This window comes from Temnothorax curvispinosus, unplaced genomic scaffold (genome assembly GCF_003070985.1).
Source record: "Temnothorax curvispinosus isolate PA1 unplaced genomic scaffold, ASM307098v1 QBEX01006910.1, whole genome shotgun sequence".
Classification (NCBI taxonomy): domain Eukaryota; kingdom Metazoa; phylum Arthropoda; class Insecta; order Hymenoptera; family Formicidae; genus Temnothorax; species Temnothorax curvispinosus.
Window position 1 is genome coordinate 1 of NW_020216690.1, and position 11369 is coordinate 11369.

Consider the following 11369-nt stretch of genomic DNA (forward strand, 5'->3'; position numbering starts at 1 on the left):
ATATCTGTCCTTGTATAGACAAAGATATAGACAAGGATAGCACGCTACATTGCACGCACACATACGCACGATGCACACCGACATTATACTTTTATATTACGCTTCCAAATCTTGATTTGGAGGGTTTAAAGATGTTTTTCTTGTTGTGCAATTCGGGGAAACTTGTTTTCGCGTTCGTACCAATGGTATATCTCTTATATGAAATACATCTTGTGACGAGCTGACAGCTCGCCGCAACTCGAGACGCCATATTGGGATAAGAGTAGGATAAGGAAATCTGTACTTCCGTAATTTTTTCTCGTTTTCTATATAAAATCGGAGTTTCCCCGAATCATTAATGTATGTACTGCAATTCTGGAGAAGGATTTTTAATTCTGTCAAATTAATACGACGCTACGTGCCGACAAAAAATGCCGGTAAAACAGACGGCTCCAGCATCCCCTTAATGTATTATTTCAGATTACATATTGCTAGCAGAAATGTTAACTCAGGCACCGTATACAGTTTCCTTTACGTCATATTCAAACAATACACTGGATGAGTATATGAAAAAACGAGCGCAGGAGCGATTTGATAAAATAACGGCTGCATTGAAAGCAATGCCTAAGAGTATGATGCTAGTAATTAGGTAAAATAATGTAGTCATAATCAATTCTTTCGCCCTCGTTATATTTAATTTCAAACTTATTTTTCTTATTAGAAACTTGAATATGGTGCGTGCCATTATTAAGGATCACGGAGATATTATCAATCGATATAGGATAATGGCAAGAATTGCAACTCGTGGAAAGTACCAAGTTACAAAACAAACATTTTATAAAAATATCAAAGGCATTTACAGCATTGTAAAATTTGAAATTCGTATCTTGTAAGTTATATAATTAATAAAAACTTTATTTTAAAAAAATAGAGCTATCTGTACATTTAAAATCCAAGCTTCTGGACTGTACTAAATAAAAAATTCAGATAGATGATTTATTCAATTCTGATATGCTTCTGCAATGTAACAATAATGTTATGATTATATCTGCACTTTCATCTTTTTCAGCTGTAACAATCTCCTACAATGGATACCTAAAGTTTACCTAACTCTCTTAAAACTATTTGGTTACGATATTGCACCAATTCTGCAAACGCTGTAACTAGAGATAAAACATATAAACATACATAATGCATAATATAATATTAGTTAATGAATAATACTATACTATATCATTTGTAATATGATTATATGTATTATGTTGTTAGATTATAAAATATATAAATATTGCACTGTACAGATATGATACATTCCTAAATGTGCTGAAAATTTTGTAGCATATTTTGTAATATAAATTACAGATTTTAATACAGTACGTTTCGAAACGCACCTGTAATTAAGATTTTTGGTCATATTATGTGTAATATAACACTAAATTAAAATAATAAAGTCAGTAAGTAATAAATGTAGTCAAAATAATCACAAAAGTCTATCGTTTTCGATTTATGACAGAAGTTTAAAATTTTTATTACTTAATTTTTGAAATTTCTAAAGAAATGTATTGCAAACAAAACATGAAGTATGTTTATTTTTTTAATTCTATATAAACATATAGATCAAGTAAATATTTATACTTTGTAATCTTGTAATGTGACCGACTTTGTGTACCTCCTGTAAATTAAATAATAATTTTTATATTTAAACTCGCAATGTGTCCAAATTGTCCAAAGAAATGTCGAATATCTTAAATAAAAAATGTTTTCCTATATATTGGTTAGCTCTTTATTGTATTTATATTATACATATTTGTTAAAGGATCTTTTATCAAATTCTTTGAGAGAATTTGAAGAAACATACGAAAAGGTCCGAGACTTTATATATATATTGTCCAGTAAATATAATTAAATAAATTATTATTTGAAGAGAAAAGCTGTCTTGTCAAAAATGTCTTAAAGATTTTCAAAATTGTATAATTTGCAAATTTATGATTAATTTTGCAAAAGCTTGTTCTGGACTTGATTATTGTATATACAAGAAAATATATAATACATTATTGCTTAAAGACCTCCGCACAATGAAAAATATAAAGAACAAGAAACAAATATTAGTGATTAGGACTAAAGAATCAAGAATAAAGTTTGATGCATGATGAAAAATACAGGTAACAGAAACGGAATAACACAGGCAATAGATTTTTAACCTATCGGAAGTCATGTATTAATGCTGCACCAGCTTTATTCCTAATTTCTTATTTCTAATCGCTAATATCTGTTTCTTGTTTCTTATATTTTTTATTGTGCAGGAGCCTTAACTCTACCGTTAACAACAATCGGGTATTCTTCATACATCTGAACAAAATGTTTTTATACATCTAGATAAACATGAAAATAATATCATGCATATTTCATTGTTTTTATTAACATATTAAGTTAACGTTGATTAACGAAAAAAGTAGAAATAGAAAATATTAAATAACTTAGATATTTTAATTGTTGATATTTTTTCTTCATATTTAATTATGATAATGAATATGAGACATAAAATTTTAAGGAGTTGTGATTTTTCTGCATTCTAAAATAAAAAAAATTTATATATAGAAGACCCGATGGCTTAAATGATTTAAAGTAGATTGAGGAATTTGAGCCTGAAATTTATTCATTTTAAGATTAAAATTTTTTTACTTTTAATTGGAAAAAATGCTAACAATAAAAAAATGTTTTCAAAATCAAAGAAGTTAGGATTAAAAACATCCAAGAATCAAAAATCCAGAACACTACAATTCATAGAACGACAAGATTTTAGCACTTAAGATTATTAGGATGTTAATGAATCAGCCATCTTTTAATTTCTCTTTACATTAGAATCGATATTAAATTTATGACAGTCCGAACTAATACTATCTACACTTCTGTATTCAAGTCAATTCGAGATGCAATCACTTGTACCGTTTATTTATTTATATTCCATAAGATTTTATTCGCACTAGCATCTTCTTAGATAGAGAATTGCTTAGGCAGTTTTCGCACGAATAGCAGCACGTTTTCCTGTGACAGCCTGAAATGGATATAAAAAAATTGTTTAAAACATTATATTTGATGTATAGAGAATATATATATATATATATATATATATATATATATATATATATATAGAATTATTTTAGATTATAACTTATACTATCTAAATTTAAAGTATGTGCTAAATATACGCATGTGTTATGTATATATATGTATAGGTACATATTAATGTACACATACATACATATATACACGGTGTAACAAAAAGGTTGTCCGCTACTTTAAGGATGAATACACATCAAAATAATGAAAAAAGTTCGTATTAACATAGATCCGCAAATGATCTCCTACTAAGTTGTGGGCATTACAACTTTTGAGTTTAAATTCGGTTTATTAAACGAACAAAATACGTTTTAAGTCAAAATACATAAAAAACTTGAAAATGTTCAAAGTGACATCCTCTCTTGCATGACAATACATTATTCGGTTCATCTCCTCACGTTCGCCCTAACACGTTCAAAGATACCAACATATTATGTATTTCTGCACATCCATGTTGGTACGCCCATATTCTGTACACGTTTACCGACAACTATCAGTTCGATAAGCGTCGTCGCGCAGGTTTTTCATATTGTATAAAAACTGCGCAACGACGCTTATCGAACTGATAGTTTTCGGTAAGCGTGTATAGAATTGAGCCCCTGGTTGGTCCACTGTACACGTTGATACCAAACCGAACAATGTGTTGTTCATGCAAGAATGCCATCTTCTTTAATTTTTGTACGTATTTTGACAACTTAAAATGTACTCTGTTCGTTAATAAACTGAATTTAACCCTCAGGGTACGGACTGGGTTAGCGTAACCCGAGCGAATTTTGAAAGTAGCGCCATTTCAAAGGAAGTGAATGGTGGGGGTCCGTACCGGCGGGGGGGAATCTTTGAGGTAGCTACTATGTGAGCGCCAAGGGGCAGCGCTAGTCTACGCTTGGCGCTCAAGTTATACGATTTTGAAAATTGAACTCGGGTAGTCTACACCCAGTCCGTACGGAATGTTACAAAATCCGTGTTTAAAAAAAAAAATTGTTTTTCGAGTATTTGCTGCAGGTTTTTTTTTCTGGTATGTATAATTTACTATTTTTAATATACTTTTGTGCATTCTAACCTCAAAATAATGCTCTGTAGCATATCAGCATAACGTATCCGTGCATGCATGTTAATGTTATTTCAATTTTTGTTATTTATTTATATTATACTAATCAACAACATCCAAAAGAACTATTTTTACTTTAAGATATTTTTTTTTGCGTTATTACAATAAATCAAGCAAGTAACGTTATATCGCTATATCGCAAAAAACGGGTATTTTCATAGTTCAAAAAAAAAAAATACTTTTTGGAATGGATCAAAAAACAAATTCAGCCATTTCAAAGAACAACTTTTTAGCTTTCAAACGCGACTTAAAAAATGTCGATATCTTTTTTTTCATAAAGTTATGAAATTTAAAAGAAAAAATGAATTTTTATGAAAATTTTTTGAGAACGGTTTACATTTTCAAATATATCTTCGTTTAAACAAATAATGTAATAAATCTATCAACGCCATTGTATTTTTGAGAAAATTTCCGATCCAAAGAAAAAAAATTTGTTTCAATTGACAAATTACAGCCCAATGTACAGTCAATCAAAATCGCCGGGTTAGGCTAATCCATGTCCGTACAGAACGTAACTTTTTTATAGTTCGTACCCTGAGGGTTAAGCTTAAAAATTGTAATGCCCATAACTCGGTAGGAGATCATTTGCGGATCTATGTTGATAGGAACTTTTTTCATTATTTTGATGTGTATTATTTATCCTTAAAGTAGCAGACAACCTTTTTGTTATGCTCTGTATAGGGCTCGGTATAGGGTGATTTAGTTCGTGTGCCAATTATCTTCGCCAATTATCTCAGAAAGTATTGGTTTATTGGACAAATGTTTTTTATAAAAGTTAGAGTTCAGAGGGAGCCAAAAAACGATCTTATTAGATTTTGGAGCCAGTGTTGGATCCATAAATCTAATAAGAACGTTTATTGGCACTTCTGAACCTTCTAACTTTATCTAAAACATTTTTCTAATAAACCAATACTTTCTGAGATAATCGACACATGAAATAAAACTCACCCTGTATATGTATACACACATATACATGACATAAATATATGTATATATGCAAAATACCTCTATACTAGAGAAGTTGCTCGCTCAACAAAAAGAAACCGAGTTTGATTCTTGGTTTTGTCAACATGTGTACACACACACACACACACACACACACACACACACACACACACACACACACACACACACACACACACACACACACACACACACGCGCGCGCGCGCGCGCGCGCGCGCACGCACGCACGCACGCACACACACGCACACACGCACACACGCACACACGCACGCACGCACGCACGCACACGCACACGCACACACACATATAATTATGATACGGTGAATTGCAAATGGCAATGAATCTAAAATACTAGATAAATGTATGAGCACTGTAACTGCACTCTCAAGATCATCTCTTATAAAGATATTATGAGCCTCGTCAATGAGGAACATAAAGAAAAAATATATAATACATATATATTTGTTATGTATGGATGTGTGTACAACATATATACACATGTATCACGATATATTTTATATTAAAGTATATTATTTCTAAAGAACTTGCCTGGAATCCAGATTTTATGCTGGCAACAGAACATCTCGAACCACAGGTTTCACATTGTAAAAAAAAGAGTCGAGTGTCCTTTTGAAGGATAGTGTCGGGTGAGCGACACGTGTGACACGTGACATATTCTTTGATATATCTTCTAAGAACGTTTTCTATTTGTTTCTGTTGGAAGCGGCCTTTAATAATTAATTGGCTGTTGCCGTCAACCGAGCCGCTTGTACCCAACTCCGCCAGCAAAAAGTCTAGCAAATGTTTCGGCTGTCTGTGCAATGTTTTACAAATCTGTAAAATAGACATATTTCAAATACAAATTATTCTAAATAAAAAATTAGTAGTATATAGGATAATTTGTCTTTTGCTCTTTATATACACTAATATACAGGATGGACGGTAATACGCAGCACAACCGAGAACAAAGTGATTCCTGGTATCAAAATAAGTCGAAATTGTAGAATAATGTTTTTTCGTACAAAGCTTTGTTTTCGAAATAAACGACTTTGAAAATCTCTGATTATAGTACACGTGCACTTGACTTTATCTCGACTAACGGATCTGCTATTTCTGTTCGAGATTTATTAAATCAACAACACGAATGTTGAATTAACCGCGGAATAGTATCTTGGCCACCAAGATCATCGAACCTCACTACACTCGATTTTGATTTATGGGGTCATGTAAAAAGTTTAGTTTATGCCACAAATATTCAAAATGTTACTCACGTAAGAGAACAAATTGTAGCAGCATTTCAAAAATTAAAAGCTCAACCTACTTTAACAAAAATTCATCAATCTGTGATTAAAAGAACGCAGCTTTGTATTCAACAGGGAGACTAACAGTTTCAACAATTTCTTAAATATAAAGTAAGAAATTAAAAGATTTATTATTACCGATGTCTCCAAACAAAAACACGAACAGAAATAGCAAGATCCGTTAATCGAGATATAATAAAGTGCACGTGTACTTCATAGATTTTCAAAGTCATTTATTTCGAAAACAAAGCCTCGTACAAAAAAAATTATTCTACAATTTCAACTTATTTTGGCATGAGGAATTACCATGTTCTCGGTGGTACCACAAATTACCACCTACCGTGTATATACTGCAAAATATTTAACTAATATTTATTGAAAGTATTGTTAAAGAATATTATATAATATAGTAAATAAATGTAATTATTTATGTAATTCATAATGACTCAAATCACATCTACTCCTTTAATAAAAAAAAATTTATTGTGCAGTAATAGTTTATCTATGATAGAAAATTGATTGAAAGATTATACACATTCATTTATAAATGATCTGTGTCATAAATTTACTTTTATCTGTAAATTATAGATAATTTCTTCGCAAGCTATTGGCATACATAACTACTATGATTCTTGTTATAATGCATACCTCGGTAAAGTTAGCAAAAGATGTTTTCTTTGTTCCAATGCGTACTACTTGTGGCGGACGCATAACGAACTTTTGTTTCTTACCAGCTACCATGTCGGGATTCTTTTCTCGCATGATATTAAACACTCTAACTAGTAATTCGTCATATGTATAGTCTCTATCCGAGCCTACCCACAAACTTGGTTCCTCCACTAAAGAAAAAAATAAACATATTTCTATTAATTTTAAATCATGACATACATTTCATTAATTCGTACATGTAAAATTATTGCAACTCAACAGGCAAATGCAAATAAGAGCAATATGTAATACAATGTTGTCAAATTAACAATTTAAAAATTGTTAAATTTAATTAATAAATATACAACATATAGTATGATCTAATATTTAATGAAGATATAGAGACATATGTGTTGTATTGTTTAAATATAATACCTATATGTACAAGATTATTACTCTACATTATATACTTTTCCTAAATCATATTAAAAATCAATCTGAAAATTATTCTAAGGCTTCTCATTCCTTATTATAGTCATATTGAATGAGTAAGAAGTAAAAAATTATATAACTTGTTTACACACTTCTTACATTAAACATAAAAATAAATTAAATATATAAATTTTAAATTTATCATTTATAGTTAATAGAATAGACTTATGAAATGTTACGAAAGTTCTTTTTCCACAATTTGTATTTTAATTAACAATTCTAAACTATAAAGTAAAGCCTATTTTTTACTAGAAATATAAGATTTATAGGTTGAATTATATTTATAGGACTCATGTATTAATAAACAACAATTAAAAAATTATATTGGTATATGTTTATGTCTCACTATGGTTCATCAAACATAACATGCAAAAAACAAACTCATTTTTATGTATAAAAAAAATTCATCAAGTTTCTAACTTTACAATTAAGTTCAATATGATTATGTTCAAGAGTCTTAATGTTAATCGAAAAGTTTTGTAATTATGGAGAAAACGATATAAGCGATATATATAAGATGCATCTAATGTATATATCCTAAATCTTCATTGTTTTAAATAATATATAAAAATTCCTGGAAATTTTTGCATGTCACTTTTTTTCATGGATGTTTATAGAATATATTACATGTACATTTTCTTCATGTAATAATTTATATTTTTATACAAATAAATTGTTTCAGATTAATGCAAAATGTAAATCATATTATTTTTTTACTTCATATAAAAATTATTATGGATTTTTCAGTTTATGAATCTTTAAATTATACATATAATTTTACTTTATTATTATTATTTGTACTTCATCCTTTTATTTATTATACAATTCTTTTGTTTTTCTATTTATTTATATCTAATGTATGTATAAAGAATACTGAAAAAGCATTCAATCACAAATATTAGTCACACACATACTCAAATTTAATTCATGTATTTACTTTAAAAAATCAAAATGTAATCAAATTTAAAAAAATATATTTCTTCAAATTTCTTATTACAGTTGAACAGTTATTACAGTCCTAATTAATATTATTAAAAATAAAACTTATATTTATTAAATGTATATCCTCCACCATAGTGCATCTATAGTGCACAATAAAATTTTAGTTGCATTATGCACATATCAGAATAAATACATAAATTATATCTTTAAAAATAAAATTTAACTGTTTAGACTATAGAACTGATAAGATGTTAAAGATGTTCCAATATTATTTTTATCACGAAATATATAAGTGCAAGGATAATTGAGGCTAAATGAGTGCATGGTTGACGTAATTAGAGTACACCAAGCATATGTCTTACCATACTCTGCACTTCGCTCAGATTCAGTGCAGCATGTTAACAAATAATGAATAACATAAACAACTAGATGCAAAAACATATTGGCAAAAATCATTTCTTATTGATACATACCATTCTCCTTGTCTTCAATCTCTTTGCGCTCTTCTTCAGCTACCAATTCATCAAGATCCTTCTTCTTTTTTTTCTTTTTCTTTGTCTTCGAGAAGTCCATATCTAAATCAAAATCATCATCCACCACAATTTCCTCTACCTGTTGCTCTACAGGCTCCTGTGAAACGAACAAAATTCCCAAAAATTCAAGATATACTCCAATTAAATATTATTGCTTATACGTTAACAAAACTTACTTTATGAATTTCTAGATTATTTAAAAAATGACATTAATAACAAAGTAAAATTAACTTCTAAATTATTTATACAATATATTCATGACTGGATATAATTAACTTTTTTTAACCCTTAATGTACATACCTCCTTTCCCCTACCTTCTAAGTGCATATGTGGATTTGTCACATTTAATGCTATTTTTCCCTACTGTAAAATATATTTAAAAAATCTGTAAAAATTCATAAAACATCTGCTACAATGTAGTTGAGGATTTTATAGTCATTTTGATAAACATCGTTTATTTAATATTTTCTGACAGACTTGCAAGTTTAACAGTTACAAGCAGATATTATTTTGGACATTGTAGACCCACGTATGCATATTAAGGGTTAAGTTTATCAAAGCATTTATTAAAAGAAATACAAGAACAAAATAAAAATTGAATAGTTAATGATAAATAATAATAATAAATAAAAAACTGTAAATTTATTAAAAATATCCAGTATAAAAAGCTTTACAAAATTTTTTTACCTCCTTCTTCGTATCAGGCAAAGCTGCCTCTAATTCATCTAAGTTAAATGCCTTTTTCTTTTTTTTCTTCTTTTTACCAAAGTTTTCTAAATCCAGTGCCTCATCATCCTCCACAACTGTTGGCTCTGGTTCCTGATTCTCTTTGTCGATAATGCTTTCAGATGCGTCTCCACCGCTACCTCCTTCATTGAAAGCTGCATCAATATCGAAGGTAGTCTTCTTTTTCTTCTTTTTCTTTTTCAGGGTTGGATCAAATACCTAGCAATTTTTTATGAATAGAAGGAGTTAAAACAGGCCATCATTTGGTATAATGTGATGTAAATATAAATATCGTAAAAAAATATTAATAACAATATATAAGAATATATCGTGTAAATAGCTTTTAATCCCCTTGTTATAACAATTTTTTTACAACAATTGAAAAAAATATTAACAATAAAACATTTCAAACAAGTAAGATTTTTGAGGTTGGAATTATTTCTTTTGCTTTCTAAATATCGTTATGCTTTGATAATAATCCCTCGCAATTAACGAAAAGAAGCAAAACCCGAAATTTGTTTCGACAGAAAAAATTAAAGTAGAACAGCATAGCATGCCGATTTCATAAGTTCACATTCGACTCGAGTAACTCACAAACTGTATCTTACGTACCGAATCTTCTTCCGTCATTTTTCTGATTGTAAAGAGTCTTCGTTTTGAAGGAAGAAAACTTTTTGCTTACTATAAACTTAAGCGACATAAAGCATACGAGAAAAATTGAACGAAATAACTTCAACTTTTACTGCCGCACGCTGCTCCAAAAGGATTGCATCAGAAAATTTCGTGGGCTTCGTGGCTTCTCTCTTCTCTGTATTTCTATAGAAGGACAACCTTCTGAAAAGAAGAGGACAATTTTCAGCGCTATAATGTCTGAACTGCGAAGTAGCAAACTAAATCGGATCACGTGATGAGACCACGAGTCCATCTTTTAGACCTCTTTTCATTGGTTCAAATTAATATCCCTAGAATACAGGGAGCCTATTACGGCCGGCATTCATAGTTATTTAAGGCTACAACTACATCTATCGTAAAGCGGGGAGCACACACTTCTGCACAACGCATAATGCGTAAGCATAAAGGTGGAAGCACATAAAATTACAGGAGCCATAGGCAGAATGCAGAAGCCATAGCGCATGCGCTGTGGTATTACTTTATCTGCCTATAGCAGAATGGCAGATATCATAGCGCATGCGCTATGGTTTCTGTATTCTGCCCATGGCTTCTGGATTTTCAATCTACATAAAAATACATAATGCATAGCCACGGGCATAGGCACATACATTCTCTTTGTAGTCGGTCCTTCTAGAAAAGTGATCAAGAACAAAGAACGGATTTATATTGATTAACACGTAAGTATTCTCATTATTTAAGTATCAACGTAATGAAATTACGAACTGACAGTGACCGTATATAATTATTAGTGTGAATTGTCTCAGTTTCGTAAACATAGTGTTTTGAGGTTAATTTGATTTTGTGTGCCGAAGTATCCAAATTGCTTTCTACTTTGAAGGCTCAGAGCTCCGCGACTAACAAGACGCAAGCAAACTCGAATCAA

General features: G+C 30.1%; 2 protein-coding genes and 1 long non-coding RNA gene across 5 annotated transcripts; 2 read left to right on the forward strand and 1 right to left on the reverse strand.

Annotated features, from left to right (window-relative positions):
• Positions 1–413: 413 nt before the first annotated feature.
• On the forward strand, positions 414–2201 carry LOC112456504 (uncharacterized aarF domain-containing protein kinase 5-like). The gene is made up of 3 exons (XM_025019096.1): positions 414–628; positions 701–868; positions 1049–2201. Exons 1-3 carry the CDS (start codon positions 480–482, stop codon positions 1140–1142), a joined length of 411 nt encoding a protein of 136 aa, XP_024874864.1. The 5' UTR covers positions 414–479; the 3' UTR covers positions 1143–2201.
• Positions 2202–2802: 601 nt separating this feature from the next.
• Positions 2803–10636, reverse strand: LOC112456505 (eukaryotic translation initiation factor 2 subunit 2). 3 transcript variants are annotated; one of them, XM_025019098.1, is made up of 7 exons: positions 10427–10636; positions 9776–10033; positions 9028–9184; positions 8917–8922; positions 7121–7311; positions 5721–6005; positions 2803–3034 (listed from the first exon to the last, which is right to left on the reverse strand). In XM_025019098.1, exons 1-7 carry the CDS (start codon positions 10442–10444, stop codon positions 2990–2992), a joined length of 960 nt encoding a protein of 319 aa, XP_024874866.1. In that variant the 5' UTR covers positions 10445–10636; the 3' UTR covers positions 2803–2989. The 3 variants fall into 3 exon arrangements, with proteins under 3 accessions (XP_024874866.1, XP_024874865.1, XP_024874867.1); XM_025019097.1 differs by having other exon boundaries at positions 8917–8949; XM_025019099.1 differs by lacking the exon at positions 8917–8922 and having other exon boundaries at positions 10427–10635.
• A 258-nt stretch (positions 10637–10894) lies between these two features.
• On the forward strand, positions 10895–11355 carry LOC112456506. The gene is made up of 2 exons (XR_003040974.1): positions 10895–11163; positions 11325–11355. It is a non-coding gene; the product is annotated as an uncharacterized LOC112456506 (long non-coding RNA).
• Positions 11356–11369: the final 14 nt, after the last annotated feature.

Bases quoted from the DNA above. Each gene is read 5' to 3' on its own strand.
- LOC112456504 (XM_025019096.1), top strand. From the start codon at position 480: ATGTTAACTCAGGCACCGTATACAGTTTCCTTTACGTCATATTCAAAC. The intron at 629-700 runs GTAAAATAATGT...TTTTCTTATTAG, and splicing joins AGTATGATGCTAGTAATTAG to AAACTTGAATATGGTGCGTG. The intron at 869-1,048 runs GTAAGTTATATA...CATCTTTTTCAG, and splicing joins AAATTTGAAATTCGTATCTT to CTGTAACAATCTCCTACAAT.
- LOC112456505 (XM_025019097.1), bottom strand. The intron at 9,185-9,775 runs GTAAAAAAATTT...TTCGTTTCACAG, and splicing joins TGCCTGATACGAAGAAGGAG to GAGCCTGTAGAGCAACAGGT. The intron at 3,035-5,720 runs GCAAGTTCTTTA...TATCCATTTCAG, and splicing joins GCATAAAATCTGGATTCCAG to GCTGTCACAGGAAAACGTGC.